The sequence below is a fragment of the Dipodomys merriami genome, unplaced genomic scaffold, assembly GCF_024711535.1.
Source record: "Dipodomys merriami isolate MVZ:Mamm:240054 unplaced genomic scaffold, mDipMer1.0.p SCAF_446, whole genome shotgun sequence".
Taxonomy (NCBI): domain Eukaryota; kingdom Metazoa; phylum Chordata; class Mammalia; order Rodentia; family Heteromyidae; genus Dipodomys; species Dipodomys merriami.
This window is the reverse complement of record NW_027206009.1, coordinates 175,296-195,077: the sequence shown is the minus strand read 5'-3', so window position 1 is coordinate 195,077 and position 19,782 is coordinate 175,296. Positions and strand designations below refer to the sequence as shown.

General features: G+C 60.0%; 3 protein-coding genes across 3 annotated transcripts; 1 reads left to right on the top strand and 2 right to left on the bottom strand.

Moving 5' to 3' along the window:
* Positions 1-935: 935 nt before the first annotated feature.
* LOC138808179 (cilia- and flagella-associated protein 184-like) lies at positions 936-3,193 on the bottom strand. The gene has a single exon (XM_069994114.1). It carries the CDS (start codon positions 3,160-3,162, stop codon positions 1,363-1,365), a length of 1,800 nt encoding a protein of 599 aa, XP_069850215.1. The 5' UTR covers positions 3,163-3,193; the 3' UTR covers positions 936-1,362.
* A 454-nt stretch (positions 3,194-3,647) lies between these two features.
* Positions 3,648-12,512, top strand: LOC138808177 (transcriptional adapter 2-beta). Its single transcript, XM_069994112.1, has 2 exons — positions 3,648-3,932; positions 9,314-12,512. Exons 1-2 carry the CDS (start codon positions 3,663-3,665, stop codon positions 10,304-10,306), a joined length of 1,263 nt encoding a protein of 420 aa, XP_069850213.1. The 5' UTR covers positions 3,648-3,662; the 3' UTR covers positions 10,307-12,512.
* A 1,434-nt stretch (positions 12,513-13,946) lies between these two features.
* Positions 13,947-19,472, bottom strand: LOC138808178 (grpE protein homolog 1, mitochondrial). Its single transcript, XM_069994113.1, has 4 exons — positions 19,366-19,472; positions 16,457-16,619; positions 15,476-15,557; positions 13,947-15,365 (listed from the first exon to the last, which is right to left on the bottom strand). The coding sequence occupies exons 1-4, from the start codon at positions 19,425-19,427 to the stop codon at positions 15,019-15,021; spliced, it is 654 nt and encodes a 217-aa protein (XP_069850214.1). The 5' UTR covers positions 19,428-19,472; the 3' UTR covers positions 13,947-15,018.
* Positions 19,473-19,782: the final 310 nt, after the last annotated feature.

Here is a 19,782-nt window from a genome sequence, read left to right as displayed (position 1 = left end):
TAGAGCCACTTCCGGTTTTCTGAGTGTTTATTGGAGGATAAGAGTTTCATGGAGTTTCATGGACTTTCCTGCTCGGGCTGGCTTTGAACTGCGATCCTCATATCTCAGCCTCCTGAGCAGCTAGGATTACAAGGAAGAGCCACCAGCGCCCAGCTTGCAATTATTTTTTAATATAATATAGGCGCTGATCAGTGAGTGGCACACAGCAGACATTCAGAAAATGGTATTAGATTAATGGTATTAGACTGGTATTCGATTAATGCCCTAACCCTACAACCGGTGTGGTAGCCACCAGGCCCCACAGCCCCCCTCCTAGGCTCTTGTCTGAGTGGGGTGCACGTAGTGCAGGAAGAGGGGTAGGAGTAGAGAACCAGTGGCTATAGGTAGAATAGCAGTGTGACCTTGCAAACAGAATGCCCAGGGTCTAGAATTCTCTTAACTCCCCCCCCCGCCACCCCCCCTCCAGACCTAACTGGAAAAGTCACACAAGGAACTGGGCACAGGTGGCTCACGCCTGTAATCCTAGCTACTCAGGAGGCTGAGATCTGAGGGTCACAGTTCAAAGCCAGTCAGGCAGGAAAGTCTGTGAGACTCATCTCCAATAAACCACTAGAAAACCAGAAATGGTGCTGTGGCTCAAGCGGTAGAGTGCTTACCTTGAGCTGAAGAGCACAGGGACAGTGCCCAAGCCCAGAGTTCAAGCCCCACGATTGACCAAAAAAAAAAAAAAAAAAAAAAAAGCCACGCAAGGCAGTCAGTCAACACGGGAGCATCTTCTAAGCACAGAAACTAGTTGAGAGCCCTGTGACTGGAAAGATAGAATGTCAGCCCCTTTCTTGCTCATCTCTCCTTTCCTGGGATTGTTCTACATTACCCTAGAAAGTAGTCCTGTATGATACAAGATTCGGGGAATTAGTGAGCTGCTGACTGCGACAGTGATTCTACATAGTTTAATAAGTCCAAAGAGAAGTTAATGGCTTATTGCAGAGGAATTTTTCTAAATGCTGCCCATTGGTGAGACTGAAGGCTCCTTCCAGATACCGGGACAGTGCTGCTTTCGATTAGGTGCTTGAAATGACAGACTTGCTCAGCGTGAGGACAGCTGACTGTGTACTGTGAGAAGTCAGTCACTGGTCCTGTCTAGACCAGTTTTTGCTTAATCACATATTTTGCTAGCCCAATTTTTGTGCTCAGCCCTGATCTGGAAGCTGAACCCCGATGAGATTCAAAAATAGGTGTCCATCCCAAGTACCATGGGCTTCTGAAGAGAGCAGCAGCAAGTAGAGCGCGCGTGCGCGGAGGGGAGCCGACAGTGTGCTGAGCGGGCGGGGGCTCTGCCCTGCCCGCCCTCCTGCCCTGGGGTCAGGAGGGGAGGAAGGCCTTGGCCTCCCGGATCTTCTGCTTCACACCTTTGCAGGACAGCATGAGCCCCGTGTGGTGGCGCTTCAGGGACTCCAGGCGCTGGCTCAGCACCGCGGTCTTGTCCACCTTTACCTCCAAATCCCGGAGGAGCGACTCCTTACCCAGAAGCCCGCTCTTCTGATAGAGCTTGATGTTGTCCATCCGCAGGCTGTCACGGGCCTGCTTGGTCCTGGTCAGGATGTCCCTCCCGAGGGACACCTGAGACTCGATCTCCATCAGCTGCATCTTTTTGCAGGCGTTCTCCATGTCCACGTAGTGCAGCTTCTCCTTCACGTGGGTGATGGTCTGCACGTTGTTGGTCACCTTGTTGCGCAGCTTGGAGAGCTCCTCGTTGCGCTCCTCCACCTTCTCGTTGAAGGTCTGGTTCTCGATCTTGAGCTGCTCGAAGTCGATGAGCAGCAGGCCCTCCGACAGGTCCTCCTGAGCCCTCATCCTGGTCTGGAAGTGCACCAGGCTCTGCTTCAGCTGCACGTTCTCCAGCCGCACGGCGCTCATCTCCTTCTCCTTCTTGTCCTCCAGCGCCTGGGTCTGCTCCACTTCCCGCAGGGCGGCCTGGCGCCCGCCGCGCAGTCGGCAGCTGCCCATCACCTGCATCACCACCTGCTTCTTGAGGGCCTGGAAGCGGCGCCACTCCTTCTCCACCCGGGCCTGCTTCTCCTGGCACTGCTGCTTCAGCTGGCCCAGCTCCTGGTGGTACCACTCCAGGTCGTCCACCTCCTGCTTCCTCAGCTCCTCCAGGATGGCCAGGTAGTGCAGGTAGGCCTGCTCCTTCTCGGGGGCCTCGGGCTCGGCCGCGCGCTCGGGCGTCTCGGCCGCCTCCAGCCCCTTCTTCTTGCGCAGCGACTCGCAGATCCGGTGCTGCAGGTAGGCGTTGTAGCGCCGGTAGCGGTTCCGCTCCATCAGCAGCAGGTGGTACTGGTCCAGGAGCTCGCGGCGCAGCTGCTGCTCCTGCTGCTTCTTCACCTCCTCCGACCACTCCTCGTCGTCCATCCGGCCCGACGGCGGCAGCGCCTCCCGGCTTCCCTCGGCCCTGTCCCCCGCGCCCCCGTCGGGGCCCCGGCCCTCCCTGGGCTCGCTGCCCCGGCCCTTCGCCGCCGCTCCCGCTCCCTTCTCCTCCTCCTCCTCCTCCGCCGCCGCCGCCGCCGCCGCCTCCTCCTCCTCCTCCCCGCCCCTCCGGGGCCGCTCCGCAGCGGCCTCCTCGGCGATGGTGGTCAGCGGCAGCGAGCCCCGGGGGAACGCGCCCGTCTCCTTCCTCCGCGCCGCCGCCGGCTCCTCCGCCTCGGCTACCTCCCAGTCGGACTCGGCCGGCTCCTCCTCCTGGGCTTCGGCCGACCTGTCCCCGCTCGGGGCCTCGGAGGCCGCCGGGCTTCTCTCGGCCTCCTCGGGCTGGTCCTCGGCGACGGCCCTCTCCCAAGCCTCTATCTCGGCCGTCTCCAACTCCTCCGCGCCCGCCTCCAGCTCCCACCCTGGCTCGGTCTCGGGCTCCACGGACTCATCCAGGAACTGGTTTTCAGACATCCTGGTCGTGTCCAGGCTCTCTCCATCTTCGCTTCCGTCCTCCGAGGGCTCCGAGCGCTCGTCCCCGTCCATGTCCGCCGGTCGCGGCTGCGAGCTGTTAGGTTTCCCGGGGCAACCAGGGGCGCGCACGGTAGGCCCCGCGATTGGCCAGGCGCTCGCCCCGACGCCCGGCCCCCTTCTCCCCGCCTGCCGGAAATAGATGGACCAATAGGGAGAGACCATCGGGCGACAGGCGAGGATGATTGGACGCTGGCGCCGGCTCGCGCTCAGGAGGCGTGGCCCTCCGGCTTGACTTCCGGCCCGAGCGTGGCCTTCTGCCAGGCCTGGGGCGGAGCGATGAGGCTACCCCGGCTGGCCCGGCGGCCGGCGCGGGCGTACCGCGCAGGCGCAGAGCGGCAGGCCGGGCCCCCGGGCGGGGACGCGCTGACGGCGCCTGCGCGATGCGGCGGAGCGACGGCGGCGGCGGCGGCGGCGGCGGCGGCGGCGGCGCTGGCGGCGGCGGCGGCCGGGCCGGGCCGGAGGGCGCCTGCGTGCTGAGGCGGGACGCGGCCCGGCAGGCCGGCTCCGGCGGCGCCTGGGCGGGGGTGGCCGTGGCGGCGGCGGCGGACGGCGGCGCGGGCGCGGCGGGCCCGGCGAGCGGCGGGGCGCTGACGGCCGGGGGCGCGGCGGCGGCGGCGGCGGCGGCGGCGGCGGCGGGCCGGGCGGCGGGCGAGCGGGGAAAGATGGCGGAGCTCGGTAAGAAGTACTGCGTGTACTGCCTGGCCGAGGTGAGCCCGCTGCGCTTCCGCTGCACCGAGTGCCAGGACATCGAGCTGTGCCCCGAGTGCTTCTCGGCCGGCGCCGAGATCGGCCACCACCGCCGCTACCACGGCTACCAGCTGGTGGACGGCGGCCGCTTCACGCTCTGGGGGCCCGAGGCCGAGGGCGGCTGGACCAGCCGCGAGGAGCAGCTGCTGCTGGACGCCATCGAGCAGTTCGGCTTCGGCAACTGGGTGAGCGCGGGCGGCCGGGCGAGTGCGGGGCGGGCGCGGGGCCCCGGGCCGGGCGGGCGGGGGCGGAGCGCGCCCGCTGACCTCCGACCCCTGACCCCTGGCCCCGGGCCAGCCGCAGGTGGCCCGGCTCGGCTCCCGGGCGGCTCCCGGCGGGAGGACCGGCCTGGGCCGGGGCGCCGAGGCGGTGGAGGCCGCGGGCCTGGGCGTCCGCCCCTCCGGGGCCCGCGGGGCCCTGCGGGAGGAGGCGCTGGGCCTGGGCTCCGCTCGCGAGGGACGGGACCCGGCCGGGCTGATGTGTCCCCGCTGGGTCCGTGCGGGGCCCGCCGAGGGGGAGAGGAGAGCGGGCGGTTGTGGGGGCCTCGGAGCTGCCGCCCGCGCCTCACCGCGAGGGGAAGCGGAGCCCGCCGGGGCCCCGCGGGCCTGGGGTCTGTGGCAGGCAGACTTGCTTGGAAGTAGGGAAGCAGTCCGGGACCCTCCCCGGGGACGCCGGGACCCTGCCTCCCGTTCCCTTCGCCCCTCCCCTGCCTCTGTGCCAGGCCCCGCGCTGCCTTCATCTTCTCTTCAAGCAGTGGCCAGCCTTCCGGGCCAGTCTGTGGCCCTGGATGGCCCCCATCGACCACCCTGCAATCTTCATTCTCCTGACTTCTTACCTACCCGCCGGCACCATCGCCACCCCAAAACCACAGCCTCGCCTTGATTGTGAACGTTACTAACAGCCCGCAGAGAGGGCCCTGGAGGAGAGGCACCTGGCCATCTTGGGCCCCTTGCTTTCCCTCTGGGTTTTCTTTTTGATTCAAGGCACTACAGCGTGGCTCTGGTCCATTCTGAGCAGGTGCCCTGATACTGGCACACTGAGGGTGTACTCTGGGGTCCTGTGTCCATTGTGTGAGTACTTGATGTGGCACGGCGGCCCTGTGGGTGGCCTGCTGCTCTTAGCATACAGCTGAATCTAAGCTCTCGTCCCGGATCCCATAGCTTTGCACGTGACAGAACCAGGATCCATTGCAGGCCTGTGTGACCGAGTGTGGGCCTACCCACCAAATGAGAACATGAAGTAGTCCAGGTCGGAGGCCAGCAGCTCGCTGCTGCAGCTGGAGTGGGAGGCGGGGAAGGTGTTCTGCTGAGGCTCAGTGGGAGAAGATCACTGGGTGGGCGCATGCGCTGGGAAGCCTGGACGGTGGGAAGAGGCAGCGGGGCTTTGAGGACAGCAGTATAGAGGGAGACTGTTCCCTTCCAGCTTCAGATGGCTGCTGGTGAGGGACGGCCTTGGGGAGGTACAGCTTCCTGTGGGAGACCAAGTGGGGAGGGGGCATTGCTGGGGCCTGGCACCGAGACCTGGGGCCTGGAGGGAGCAGCATGTTGCTGTTTAAGTAGCGGGAGGGTTTGGGGATGGGCAGCCTTGCCAGGGCCTGGCACTGGTGTGCCTGCACTTTTGGCAGCAAGAGGACGGGGGACCCTGGCCAGTAGTCAAGTGATCCCAGGCCTGTTGGGGGGTGCTGGAGACATTTAGGCAGCCAGTGTTCCAAGGGGTCTGTGGAACACAAGAACACCAACAGGGGCCTGCAGGTTTCCCTTGGCTCCAGAGACATGGGATTGTCACTGGGGAGGAGTTGAGGCCATCTGCCGTGCAGGGTGGCCAGGAGGGCCAGTGCTCAGCGGTGCGGGAGAGATGGGTAGAAAAGCAGCAGTGCGGGGCCTCTCGCCTGGGTCTGCGGGGTGGAGGCCGGTGGGTGTCAGTGGGGGCAGTGGTCTTGCCTTTCCACATGACAGCTGGCATCTGCGGGCCGGTGCTGCGTGGTACGCAGGTCGTGGCGCTGAGCCTTCGTCCATCCTCAGTGCTTGCTCGGCACTCACTGCATGCTGGCCCCCACGGTGAGACCCTGCTGGCATGACGGCTTCGTGACCCTGCAGGTGCGAGGGGCCCCTGGCCCCCAGTGGGGGCTCAGAAGGCTGTGCAGGAACAAAGGCAGTGGGGAAGAAGGGGAGTCTGGTGTATTGGGGAGCACGGCGGAAGCTAGCTGACCCAAAGTGGAAGACCAGAGTTGGGGGCCGCCGGTGGGGGAGGGTGACAGAGAGGGCGGCTGAGGCTGTGTGAGCTCACGGTTGGCACTACCTACCTCAGCAGGTAGGGCTGGCGCCGACTTCCTTCCTGCTCGTGTCTCCTACTCCCTGGGCAGACGCCTCACCTTTACCAATGTTGGAACACCTGCGAAACCAGACGTGAGTCTGGGCCCAAGCCTGACTCCATGGTGCACTGGGCCACTGCTGGCACCAGCGGAGCCGCCCCCTCCACTTGTCACCAGGCAGAAGGCTCTCGTGCTGGCCGCGGGCTGGACGGCCTGCCCTCGTGTCTTGCCATGAGGACTGTGGGTGCTACGGAACACGGAACAAACAGGCCGCGCTGTGAGAGCCCGGGAGGCTCATGCTAAGCAGCGATGAGGCCCACACACCTGCATCTGGGAGTTGCCAGTCTGCGGAAAGCGCAAAGCCTGTTTCTAGCACCATCCAGGTAGTGTGTGCCGCTGGCTAGGGCCCTCTTAAGGAGACACTGTGGCAGGACACACACATGTGCCCTTGACACACCTCTGTTATTTTCTGTTTAAGACACTGGATTGTTTTCATTGGGGTAAACTCTGTATGACATAGAATATTTTACTGGTACAGTGCAGGTGCACTAAGTACTAATAATTTCTTTGGTGGCACTGAGGTTGGAGTTCAGGTGCTTGTGTGATGGTGCTTTTACCACTGAGCCACACTTGATTTCTGTCTTCATTCAACAAGACCTCCCCATCCTCCTCTCCCAGCCCCTGGCAACCCCACCCTCCTTTCTGTCTCTGAGCTGAATCCTGCAGCATTAGACTTCGTGTGGCTCATTTCAGCGCAATGTCCTCCAGATTCACCCATGTTGTAGCAGGTGTCAGCGTTTTGTTTTAATGGCTTTATAGTATTCCACTGTGTGCATGCACCTCATCCCATCCCCCGATAGTGGCCATCTCCTCTACCGTGAACAGTGCTGCTTTGAACACGGGGTGCTTGGGTCTCAGCCAGATTCCGCTGGTGTTGCTTTGGTAGAAAGCTAGAAAAGGGATTTCCTTGTCCCTTAGGAGAGAGGCTCTCTCCTGTCCTTTAGAATGTTTGCAGTGGACTTTATTTCCTGCCCCTCCTCCCTGGCTGCTGGCCAGTCAGGGGCCAGCTGCTTCCAGTAGCTTCCAGGAGAGGTAGCCTTCTTTGGCATCTGTCCCTTTTGAGGCTCATTCATTTGAAGAAACAAAGATGTAGTGATGTGGAGACAGCGCAGACCCACACCACCGAGGGAAGGAAGCCCGGCTTTATCCTCTCTTGTGCCTCGCTGTCCCCGCGCCCTTGATGCTCATGGAGGACAGGCGTGGAGCCCCGGGTGGCAGCGTGGGCACAGCGTGTTGCGTGTGCTGTAGAGCGCCACCCACGTGGGCGGGAGGCTGTGGAGCCAGGGCAGGAGGTTCAGGTGCTTGCTCCACGGCCCTTCTTCACATCGGGGCGGGGCCTCGTCTGTGGTTACAGCATTAATGCCTACCTGGCCGCTGCTTCTCCTCACCGTGAAATGGAGCAGTACCCTGCACCCACCCAGGCTGGTGGTGCGTGTTGGCCTTGGCATTTTTATTTTAATTGCGTCCTCACAAAATCCACAAGGACAAAGAATGAGAAGCCTGGGAGGGAGAGGCGTGGATGGAGCTGAGGGCACATTGAAGGCTTCCTGGAGGACCTGGGTCTTCCAGGGTGCGCGTGTGGTGGATGGAGGCTGGCAGCTGGTGGCAGGGTTGCTGATTGGAGCACATTTCCGGCTTGTGCCCAGGCCATGTGCGTGCTGGCATGAGCTGGAGTGGCTCCTCCTTCCCAGGACTTCAGCTGAGGAGCAGGGCACAGAGCCTCGCAGTGTGCCCAGGTCACACAGCCAAAGGGGCAGAGCCAGCCCTGGAAGCCTGGAGCCTGGCACAGCAGTGCGGGCGGCGGCGGCAGCGGCAGGCCGGGCTGTGTGCCGGGGCTGCGGCTCAGGGCTGTGAGCGGGCTCTGCGGAATAGCTCGAAGGCCTGGCCTGGTGGGCCGTGCTCAATGAAGGCGCTAAACGGCTCTGGCAGATACCCTGTGAGCGGCTCACCTGGAGAGGGGAGTGGAGGGGCTGCGGTGTTCGCCAGGTCCGTGGGTTCTTCTCCTGGCTGCGTCTGTGACTCGGGGAATTGGAGTGAGGCCACAGCTTCTGCCTCGCCCGCGGCTGCTGCGCTAGCGGAGCCCTGGGCCTGGCCTCACCGACTGCAGCCTCTTCCTGTGCTGGGAAGCAAAGGGCCTGGGGTCTGAGGGTCTGAGGCTGAGGCCCCTGCCAGCCTGGGTCTCCAAGGTGAACCGTCCCCAGCCAGAGGTGGCTGTGACTGGTGTTTTGTGTGGGTCAGATGTTTACTGAGCAAATAAAAGCAATAGACGCGGCGCTCATAGTGCCATTCTCGACAGGAGTCCTGTAAGTTTTATTTTGTTCCTGATGATTCCCAGGGAGGCCTGGCCTCGGGCTTGGCTGCCCTGCGTTCCCACGTTGCGCCACACCCCGCAGTTGGTGGGAGCAGCCCTGCCTGCGTGCCTGCGCCTGGCCCCAGAGAGCCTGGGCGGAGGACCTGGCATGGGGCCCGCGCCCCCTCCCGGCACGGCCGGCTGCTGGCCGAGGAGCGGCGCGGGTCACGGGCTGGGGGACAGCCAGCCTGTCCCTCCCTGGGGCGCTGGGGGGCGGGTGAGTGAGGGCGCGTTTGGGGCAGTTGCTTCTGAAGTGGCTTTCGTGGTTGTGTTAAGGAAGAGGCCACTTGGTGGAAGGAAAAGATTGAGGGAGCTTTAGGTTTCCTCCCTTTAATAGCCGGCAGGGGTGCATGCCGCCAGCCACGGCGGGGTTGCCGCTGCCTTCTTAGGTGTGGAATGTGTCATAAATGAGGACCCCGTCCCCCAAAGCTGTGAGCTGCCATCACCTGCAGACAGCGCAGCGAGGGACCGGCTGCCCCTCTCCGAGGCGAGCGGCACGGGCGGGGCTCTTCCTGATCAGCCCTGGGCCACGGCCTTGCCCCAGAGACGAGCCTCAAAGAGGCGTTGGGGCATCCTCGGCCCACCCGTGTCCCTGTGTCCCGTGCTGAGGACAGTTGGCAGTGGGCCCAGTTCCGCACAGATGGGAGGTAGCAGGACGGAGCGCCGCACCGCACCGCGCCGCACCGCGCGGCACTGCTCGGGGTCTGGGTCGGCTCCTGCCACCCAGGGCGGACAGAGCCGCTGCTCCGCGCCGCCCGCTGCCTTCCGCGCTGCCCGCCGTCCTCCTCGGCAGGCTGTGGGGCACTTTGCTCCTTGTTCATGACGCTCGGCCTTTGTTGTTGTAGGAAGACATGGCCGCGCACGTCGGTGCTTCCCGGACCCCGCAGGAAGTGATGGAGCACTATGTGAGCATGTACATCCACGGGAACCTGGGCAAGGCCTGCATCCCCGACACCATCCCCAACCGCGTGACCGACCACACCTGCCCCAGCGGAGGGCCTCTCTCGCCCAGCCTCACCACACCGCTGCCTCCGCTGGACATCTCGGTGGCAGAGCAGCAGCAGCTGGGCTACATGCCACTGCGGGACGACTACGAGATCGAGTACGACCAGGACGCGGAGACGCTCATCAGCGGGCTCTCGGTGAACTACGACGACGATGACGTGGAGATCGAGCTCAAGCGCGCCCACGTGGACATGTACGTGCGCAAGCTGAAGGAGCGCCAGCGCCGCAAGAACATCGCCCGCGACTACAACCTGGTGCCCGCCTTCCTGGGGAAGGAGCGGAAGGAGAAGGAGAGGGCGCCCAAGCGCAAGATCACCAAGGAGGAGAAGGAGCTGCGGCTGAAGCTGCGGCCGCTCTACCAGTTCATGTCGTGCAAGGAGTTTGACGACCTGTTTGAGAACATGCACAAGGAGAAGATGCTCCGAGCCAAAATCCGAGAGCTGCAGCGCTACCGGCGGAACGGGATCACCAAGATGGAGGAGTCGGCCGAGTACGAGGCCGCCAGGCACAAGCGGGAGCGGAGGAAGGAGAACAAAAACATGGCCGGCTCCAAGAGGGGGAAGGAGGACGGCAAGGATGGCGAGTTTGCAGCCATCGAGAACCTCCCTGGGTTCGAGCTGTTGTCCGACCGTGAGAAGGTGCTGTGCAGCTCTTTGAACTTGAGCCCCGCGCGCTACGTGACGGTGAAGACCATCATCATCAAAGACCACCTGCAGAAGCGGCAGGGCGTGCCCTCCAAAAGCCGCCTCCCCAGCTACCTGGACAAGGTCCTCAAGAAGAGGATTCTGAACTTCCTCACGGAAAGCGGGTGGATAGCCAGGGACGCCTCCTGAGGCCAGGGCGCCGCTGGAGCCGCTGCGAGTCGCCCACCCGGGGCTGGGGGCGCACTTTCGCCCTCCCCGGCCTCTGGTGTCAAGGTATTGATGCTCTCTCTCCATCCTCTGAAAGAAGCAATAGCAACAGTCTCACATTGGATCACGGGGGAGACAAATGCGTGTCTATTTTAACTTCGTCCTAAAAGTATCCTTTAAGGTGACGAACTGCCTTGTGTGTTCCGTGGGCAGAGGGCGGACGGGGCGGATGCTGGCCTTCTTTTGGGTGAGCCTTCCTTCCTTCAGGTCTAGAAGCGAGAGTGCGGTGGGTGCCAGGGCCTGGGCTGCCCACCATCAGCTCTGCCCTGGTGACACAAGCTCTTCTCAGGCAAGTTGCTGTTGGCGCCCCTTTTCTGAGCCCACTGCTGCCCCAGCTGACACCCCAACACAGCCCCGGCACGCAGCACTTTACCTGGAGGCAGGCCATGCCCAGAGCTCTCCGCTGTGGAGGCCCGAGACCACCACCAGACCCGCTGGCGCTGCGCCCCTGAAGAGGAAGAACCCCTCGTTGGCACAGTGAGCCTGGGGTTTCCCTGCCTCGTGCAGCACGGCCCGCCGGCCCTCCATGCCTTCTTGCATCCTTGTCCCTGGGAAGGCAAAGCGCTCGGGGAAGGGACACAGGGTTGTCACGGGGCCGCTGCACCTGTAGGACGTCTTAGGCCAATAGACCCTGCTTTACAAGGCAAGGCTGACGCCCGGGGCTCCAAGCCTGGGTGTCGGCTCCCTCAGGATTTTCAGCCCAGTTGTACATAGGACCGTGCTACCTGGCTAAGCAGATGGTCCAGGGCATGGCCGTGCCTACCAGCTGCTAGCTGGGCAGGGCCAGGGTCAGCTCCAGGGGCTCTGGTGAGTGTGGGGAGCACTGGCTGTGCCTTGGAGCCCGGTGCTGCTTCTGTTCACTGTTGTGAAACAAACCCAGAAACAGCTTCTCAGCCCAACTGGAAAGCTCGTTTCTGGGCTCCCTTTAAGGTCGTACATGGTACCTTCCTAAACCTGAGGAAGGCGTTTGTCTTCCCGCTGCTCAGGGTTCTCATGCCCAGACCCTGCTTTAGAGTCCTGGAGTGACCACAGACCCCACCCCACCTCCAGCTCCGCGAAGCTTATCCTGCCCCTCCCTCCCCCCCCCCCCCCCCCCGCGCCCCGCCCCGCCCCACCCCGTCCCATAGGTACAAGAGCCTGTTTACCTCCCAGAATGTTTGGGCTTGACCTTACAGTGATTTTAAAGAAAATAGGAAAAACAGCAAAAAACCCAAACCTCATTCCAAGGATGACTTGACTCCGTGCCTTTTCACCTTACATCCCGTCCCCTAGGGTCAGCTTTTCAACACGAAGTACACTGAACATGGCTTTAGTTGTAGGTACACTGTGGGCTGGCCAAGTCTGCCCAGCTGTCCGCCAGGCCCAGCCAGCAGCCCAGCAGTATGGCCTCCACACTGTCCCCTGCCGGCCAGACTGGTTTGTGTGGTTCTCAAAGTGGGCTCCTGGGCGCTTGTTAGAGAGGCAGAATGAGGCCCCTGGAGTGCAAGCTGTTGGCAGGCTCTCCATGTAGCTAAGGTGAAAGTTCAAGTTTGAGAGCCACGGCTTTAGTTGTAGTGATGCGTTTTCTTTTGTTGTTTTTTTAACATGAGGGTCCTGGTTTGGTGAGGCTTTATGTTTCGTCTTATTTTTATATAAAATGACAGCCAGACCTCTATTGAAAGTGTGGAAAGCAGAGGATCCCTGTCAATGTGTGGTCTGGACCCAGGGCCGGAAGATGAGACTCTGCTCAGCAGCCTGTCATGTGCATGTCTCTGATGGTTTCTAAATGCCATAATGAATGTATAATTTATGTTGAAGTTTTAATATGCTGTTACAAGGGAAAAGTAATTTTAGGATTGGTTGCCTCTTCTTCCATCTGCTCTAGCTATTTCTGTCACATTAGTCCTTGCTCTACTGTTAGCTACAGCCTGACTTGTCTGTATTTAATTCTCACAGTGCGTTAACTAGCATACCCTGTGGAACTAGGTCTTTTTGAATTTAACTGTCTTTGAATCAAAAAGTTAGGTAATTCTTCAGTTCTTTGAAATAATGCTCTGGGAGGCGAACATTCCGAGAATGTATTAAAAATTGCAACTCTGACTACCGTTTTTTATTATCCTTTTACATATTAAACACGTTGGGAAATGTGTGACGGCTTCTTCCTCCTGCTCCGCCAGCCTTGCAGTCAGCACCCGCCCTGGCCGGCAAGCGCACCACGCTGTCACACCAGCTTTCTGCTAGGCAGAAAACGCTTGCAGGCCAGCCCAGCCCTGGGAGTGGGCCACTTCAGGTCTCGGGTTCTGGCTGTCCACACTGAACAGCTCAGCCCAGCGCAGGCCTGCAGCTTTCCAATGCTTGACTAGCACACTGTCAGCAAGTGTGATTGGTGGTAGGAATGTGTGTGAACCTGACATGTTCTTGCTCACGGCGACAGTGGATAACTGAACTCCATGAAATAGCTCTGCCATGTGTACATGCAGTTGTCCCTCAAGAGGGTACAAGTCTCAGCTCAAGCCCCTTATGGAAAAGGACACATGCACAGAAGCCCATGTTCCCCTGCTACACCAATCGCTAGGGGCCTTGTGAGATACCAGGTAAGACTATTTAAAAACCAATGACAAGCCTGTAGCCAGCTGTGGGTGGGACTCAGGGGCAGCCCAGCCCAGCCCGGCTTGTGTGAGGCAGCCCTGTGACTGTCCATGCTCAGTACAGGTGTGGACTTTTGGTCTGCCACAGGTTAAACCATTGGTGAGGAGTCCAGGGATGCAGGGCTGAGTGGGCCTGCCCTGCCCCTGGAGCCACAAGCCCAGGTTCTTTCTGTTTTGGACGTTTGCTTGAGTGGCCTAGAACCATGATGTCCACACCTCCAAGTAGTTAGAATTACACCTGGGCACCGCCATGTCTGGCTCATTCCCCATCTCTGCTGTGAAGTAAATGGCGCATTGCTGCATCCCACCAAACAGTAGGTTACCTCTGTTGATAATAGTAATAGGTCACACACCATTCTTTTTTACTATACCACCTGAGCCATGCTTCCACCATAGCATTCTGTTAACTGGAGATGGGCGTCTCCTGGACCCTGCACCTCAGGCCAGCTTGGAGTTGCGGTCCTGTGGGCCTCAGCCTCCTAAATAGCTTAGCTAATCACTCAGCTGTTTCTTTCCTTTTAGTAGGTAATAGGGCTTGAACTCAGGGCCTAGGCACTGTCCCTGAGCTCTTGCTCAAGGCTAGCACTAGTGCTCTACCACTTGGAGCCACTTTTGATTTTCTGGTGGTTAATTGGAGATGAGAGTCGTGGATTTTCCTGCCTGGGTTGGCTCTGAACCACTGTCTTCAGCTCTCAGCCTCCTGAGTGCTAGGGTCACAGGCGTCTGGCCTCACTCAGCTTTTACTAGGCCTTAGAGAGCCATATAAATGAGAACAGCCTTTAGACTAAGAAGAGCTCCCAGTCAGCTGGGCCCTGGCCCAGGATGCCTGTCCCTGCTGGAGGGCCGCTCTGCCCTCCGAGCAGCACACCGGGCCCTCAGCCACGTGCCTAAGGGACTCACAGTCCACTGAAGGACAAGAAACCATCACCATGAGGTAGGAAAATAAACACTGGGCTTTTAATCCTCTTCAACAAAACCCGACTCAGTAACACTGAGAGTATTCCAGGCATGTAATTTTCCTATTTCAAGGAGGTCCATCGTAACAAGGATTGCACCTTGAGGTTTTAAGTATTGAATACAGACTTAAACATTGGGATGAACAAAACTGGAAACAGGAACTGAGTTTGCCAAATTCAGTTATTGGCAATATGAAACGTTAGCAGTGTTCATTTTTTAGCGCCTACTCTTCTCAAAGGTCACAAGCTCTTTTTGTTTGTTTGGGGGTGGGGTGGGGGGAGATACTGGGATTTCAACTCCAGGACTCACACTTGCTATTAAGCAGACTCTTATCATTTCAACTATATCTCCTCTACCTGTTTTTTGTCCTCTTTTTCTTAAAATAAGGTCTTGGGATTTTGCTTGGGACCTAAAACTCTAGTCTTCCTACCTTTGCCCAACTACTGTAATTAATGGGGATGAGGGAAGAATATCTTTTGTCTGGGCTGGCCTTGAACCATGATCCTCCCAACTGCAGTCTCCTCAATAGCTGGGATTACAGGAGTAAGCCACTGCACCTAATTATTTTTGTTTGAGAGTCTTGTTACGTATTTAGCCCACGCTGGTCTGGAGTCAAGGTCCTCTTGCCTCGGCCTCCAGCATGCTAGTCCTAAGCTTTAACTGACAAGCACGTCCGCCTCCGGCCTTCCTTCCCTTCAGAGGAGCCAGCACAGCACTGCAGATGCAGGAGAGCCGTGGAGGACGCGGCATGTGCTCACCGCGCAGCCAAACACAACTCCCCAAGACCTTTTTATTTGTTAGAATGCTTTGCAATCACCCAAGCTGAGCGGATACAGCATTACCCACGGCACTCCACAAGTCCCTCGGCCTCTCTGCAAGCCTGTGGAAGCCTATGATAACACGTGCTGCTAAGAGCCAGTGACCAGCTCCCACGTGCCGACGCAGCTGACTCCGGCTTCCTGACAAGGCCGGGCAAAGGTGAGACACGGGCGCTGATGAAAACTAGGAAGTTACAGCAAGTGCTGGAAAAGTCCAGAAGCTGCGAGGTGGCTATGCTGCCTTCACCACCCCCACCAGGGCGGGCCTCAGGGTGCGCCCATGCAGCTTGTACCCGACCTTGCTAACCAGCGCCACCGTGCCCGGCTCTTTTCCCTCCACCGGCGTGTGGAACAAGGCCTCATGTTCGTAAGGGTCAAACTTGGCTCCGGCGGGGTCCAGCCTGAGCAGGCCGTGCTTCGTGAACACCTTCTGAATCTGCACTTCCGTCATCACCAGCCCCTCGTACAGGCTCTTGAGGTGCGGGTTGTCATCTCGGATCTCTTCCTTTGGGACACTCTGGGTGGCCTTCTCCAGAATGTCAGCCACTTCCAGCAGGTCCTTGCAGAAGCCCTGGATGCCTAGAGCCAGCCAGAGAAGGCGGTTTGCACACATCACAGCCGGGGAACACGGCTGCTTGTCCCAGGCCCTGCCCGGCCCGCCCAGCACCGACAGCATTCCCACGAGTTACCATATAACTTGGCTTCCTCCACCAGCTTTTGACTCCTCTGCCGTAAGTTCTCGGTATCTGCCAAGGCTCGTTTGTATTTTTCCTAAGGAAAGAAAAATGTATATGAATTAAAAGTGGAAAACTGTCTTAAGAAAGCCACCCTGACTGAAAGATGATTCTGTAATAAACCCCAAGCCAAAATACACATGCAACCTGTCATTACTTTTGGGATTTCAGGTCAGCCAAGATAGCTTAACAGCGTGCGCACCAGCGTCCTGCGGCAGCCCGCCCCGTGCTCCCCTGGCGTGCTCCTCCCGTGATGACTCGCCAGCCCAGGAAGGGCCCACACTCCTAACTCAGGGCCAGCACCCCACAGGCCGTCGTCCCAGTGCAGGGCAGCCAGTGCCCCACAAATGACCCTCTGGGACCCTTGGGGCTGCCAGGGAGGCTCTGTGGGGACTCAAACAGTTTAACAATCCTGGGACCCTAGGACCAGGCACCCCATTTCCTGAGGGGCCCCCGTGAAAGTCAGCTGCGTGACACCTCCAGCAGCTCCCACTCTCAGTCTAAGCAGCTGTCAGCACCCCTTCCCGGTCCACTGCCTGGCCGCCTGGGACACCCCACCTTCCTGCTTCCGTTCCCTCTGTCACAGTGGGGCCCCGGCTGGGGCCGGGCCAGCGCCAGCACGCACGATGCAGGGCACTGACTTCAACCTTCAGGGCTGGCTCAGTGCCACCTCCCACTTCCCCGATGATGACTGCGGGCCACCCTCCTCCCAACTCCACCCAGCTCCTCCAAGTCCCCGGCTGTACCGAGCTCTCCTCCCTGGAGAAGACCACAGTAATACAAGGTGCGAGCAGACTCTACACCAGGAGCCCGGCCCCGGCCTCGCTCCCTCGCCCGGCCCCGGCCCCGGCCTCGCTCCCTCGCCCGGCCTCGGCCTCGCTCCCTCGCCCGGCCTCGGCCTGGGCCTCGCTCCCTCGCTCCCTCGCCCGGCCTCACCGTTGTCTCTCTCAGCTGCTCTTCCAGCTTCACCTTCTCGTCCAGAAGAATCCTGTCTGTGGACGGTGGCTCTGTCTTCTGTTCGCTGTGGCCACTGTCATCCTCCAGGTTCTGACCACTGTTCTTCTGCTTTGTGGCTGTGCACAACCACCGAGGAGAGGGCCTGCAGAAAGTCACGCGTCACTCCACACATGGACTGCTTGTTGGCATGCACTTGCACACGCAGACTGCTTGTTGGCATGCGATCATCGCACAAGCAGACTGCTTGTTGGCATGTGATCCCAAGACATTTTAGAAACTTAAGAGTCAAGCAAATAGGGACTGGCTTGGGAGAGAAAGGCTTTCACCAGTAAAGGGACAAATCATATACATTGTATCTATTGTATACATTGTATCTACTGCACTGAAGCACACCTGCCCCTAATGGTTCTGGTCAACAACAGCCCACAGGAGGCGGTGCCAGCAGCCCTGCCCTCCCTGCAGCAGGCTGGACCAACAGGCTGTGTAAACAGGCTGTGTAAACATACTGTGACCCTCATACAAACAAGTCACCCAACTGGACAGAGGTAGAGCCACTAGTTGCATGGCTAACAAGGGCAGACCAGGAGAGATCCTTCCCACAAAGTATTCACCATCATGCAAAAAAGGCAAACTGCTGGCTGGGCACAATGACCCATGCCTGTAATCACAACAAGTTGCGAGGTGGAGATCAGGAAGATAGCAGTGTGAGGCTAACTCTGGTAAAAGCTAGCAAGAAGACATCTTTTTTTTTTCCTCTGGTCATGAAGCCTGAACTTGGCCTGGGCGCTGTCCCTCAGCTCTTCAGCTCAAGGCTAGCACTCTAACCACTTGAGCCACAGTGCCACTTCTGGCTTTTGCAAGAAGACATCTTAAGCTAGACCAGCCACAGTGAAAAGTGGGAGATCTTATCCAAAAAATAAACCAGTAAAGAACTGGAGAGGTGCTGGGCACCGGTGGCTCATGCCTGTCATCCTAGCTACTCAGGAGGCTGAGGTCTGAGGATCGCGGTTCAAAGCCAGCCCGGGCAGAAAAGTCCATGAGACTTATCTCCCATAAAGCACTCGAAAACTGGAAGTGGCACTGTGGCTCAAGCGGTAGAGCACTCGTCTTGAGCTGAAGAGCTGAGGGACAGCACCCAGGCCCAGAGTTCAAGCCCCATGACTGACCAAAAAAAAAAAAAAAAAGGAACTGATGAGGTGTCTCAATTGGTAGAGTGCCTGCTTAGCAAGTGTGAGGCTGTTAGGAGGGAAATGGGGAAGCCTGGGGACCTACTTATTTAGAGACACAGCCTAGACACATGGACGGCTATGAACAATCCTCCTGCATCAGCCTTCTGATGCAAGGTGCTGGGGTGGCTGGTGTGTCCGCTGTGCCACGACCCACAGAGGGCTTTGTAGAACAGGGAGCGTTTGTGTCGAGAGGGAGGCAGAGATTTACTCCAGGAAAGGCAATGGTTTGGACCAAGGTGCAGAGTCAGGAACATGTGCTGTGTACAGGAGAAGTACAAAGTGCTCTAGAATGAGCCCTAGGAATGATTTAAGGTATTATCTATCTCATCTACACAAGAGCATCAAGTCTCAAAGTCTTCGGTGACTTACAATCTTAAAACCCACTTGTCTTCATCAGGTGTCCAATTAGGATCTACTACATTCAACTTTCTTCCCAGCTTTAAGAAAACTTGTTGAATTAAAGAAAAGGGATCAGTACACGGAGCACACATATTTATATACCACCCAACTAATGCTGAAACTTGATGTTCAGTGAGAGGACTGACTGCTGCTCCCAGAATCTGGAAACTGTCCGACTCCTAAAGATATGAGCTCAGTAGCCATCTTCTGGATGCCTTCTGAGTGCTTTGTCAAGAAAGGCAACTTAAAAAACACACTCATGCCTCATGGGGACAGGCTCGAGAGAAAAATCTCCAATTTCGTCACGCACACATTGTGTGCCAGCGGATGGCTGCGATGTCCGTGGGCAGGCCACTTGCTCCACTGACCACCTTCATTTATGCCACACAAGGAGTACCCAGGAGTGATCCTGTTTATGAAGATACACAGAAGCCCCTCATCTTCGTTTGCACTTCGGTGTGCTCTGCTACCACGAGGGAGCAACAACTTATATGACACGGTCACTTTGGTGGTTTGTCCCCTCGCCGGGGCAGTCACCGCCTTCCGTCTGCCACCAGCTGGGCTCCGCTTGGCCAGAGGCTCTGGGAGCGGGGCAAGGCGTGGAGAGGGACGCACGGGGCACGCGGAGAGCTAGGCCGCCGCCCTCGGCCAGGCTGACCGCTCCTGCCGACCAACCGCGCTTACAAACGGCCAGAGCGAAAGGCCTTGGGACGCGGGTGCTGGGGGCGCGCTGCTCGCAGTGGCCGTGGGCCGGGGCTCGCGCCGCTCTCCGGCCCCGTGCGGCTCCCCGCCGCCCCCGGTGGACGTCCCAGGCCGCGCCGGGCTCGCTTCTGAGGTGGGACCCGGGTTAGAAGGGGAACGCCCGGGAGCCGGCGGGGCGGACGGGGCCGTTCCCCCCCCCCCCCCGGCACACGGAATTTCCCCGGGCCCGACCGCCCGGGCCACGCCCGGCGGCGCTCGGCCTCGCGGCGTGACCCTGGCCGGGCCCCCGCCCGCGGCGCCCCGCGGCCCGCGCTTCCGGTCCGGGCGGCCATGCGCCTCCGGCCCCGCGCCCCGAGCCGGCCGCGCGGGCGCAGCCGGGCACGCAGCGGACCCCGGGGCGCGGGCTCCGGAGAGGGGGCCCGCGCGGCCCGCGTCCTGCGGCGAGAGAAGCGGGTCCAGGACGGAGCCCCGGGGAGGCCCGCGGCCCGCGCCGAGGAGGCTGAGGCCCGAAGCGCCGGGCGGGAAACGGAGGCGGCCTTCCTGAGGACGCGCCCTTACCTGAGAGACAACGACAGAGCCGGGAGGCTGCGCCGCGCCGCCCGGACGCACCGAGCCGCCATCACCACCGCCGCTGCCGCCGTCCGTGCGCACGCACTGTGCGTGCGCGGGCACGCCTGCCGCCGTCCCTCCCGCTGTCCCTCCCGCTGCTTCTCCTTGGCCAATCCAGGATCACGTTTTCCGTGATGGACGGGCAATGGTCGCTAATATATGCGAATCACAACGAAGTACACGCCCCCTTCCCTCCGGGGGCGGAGTCTCCGGCCTCAGGGAGCCCGGGCGGTGAGGTGAGAGGTGAAGGGAACAGGGGGAGGCGCGTCCTTGTGGGCGGGACGAGGTCAGGGAAGAGCCAATGGATAGAGAGGTTCTGGAGGCGTGCCCGGTGTGCTTGGGGGCGTGGCCTGCGTGGCCACGCGG

Coding starts and splice junctions, on each gene's coding strand:
- LOC138808179 (XM_069994114.1), bottom strand. CDS start 3,162: ATGGTCTCTCCCTATTGGTCCATCTATTTCCGGCAGGCGGGGAGAAGG.
- LOC138808178 (XM_069994113.1), bottom strand. CDS start 19,427: ATGGCGGCTCGGTGCGTCCGGGCGGCGCGGCGCAGCCTCCCGGCTCTG. Junction 16,620..19,365: donor GCTCTGTCGTTGTCTCTCAG/GTAAGGGCGCGT, acceptor GACTTTCTGCAG/GCCCTCTCCTCGGTGGTTGT. Junction 15,558..16,456: donor AGCAGCTGAGAGAGACAACG/GTGAGGCCGGGC, acceptor TTCTTTCCTTAG/GAAAAATACAAACGAGCCTT.
- LOC138808177 (XM_069994112.1), top strand. CDS start 3,663: ATGGCGGAGCTCGGTAAGAAGTACTGCGTGTACTGCCTGGCCGAGGTG. Junction 3,933..9,313: donor AGTTCGGCTTCGGCAACTGG/GTGAGCGCGGGC, acceptor TTGTTGTTGTAG/GAAGACATGGCCGCGCACGT.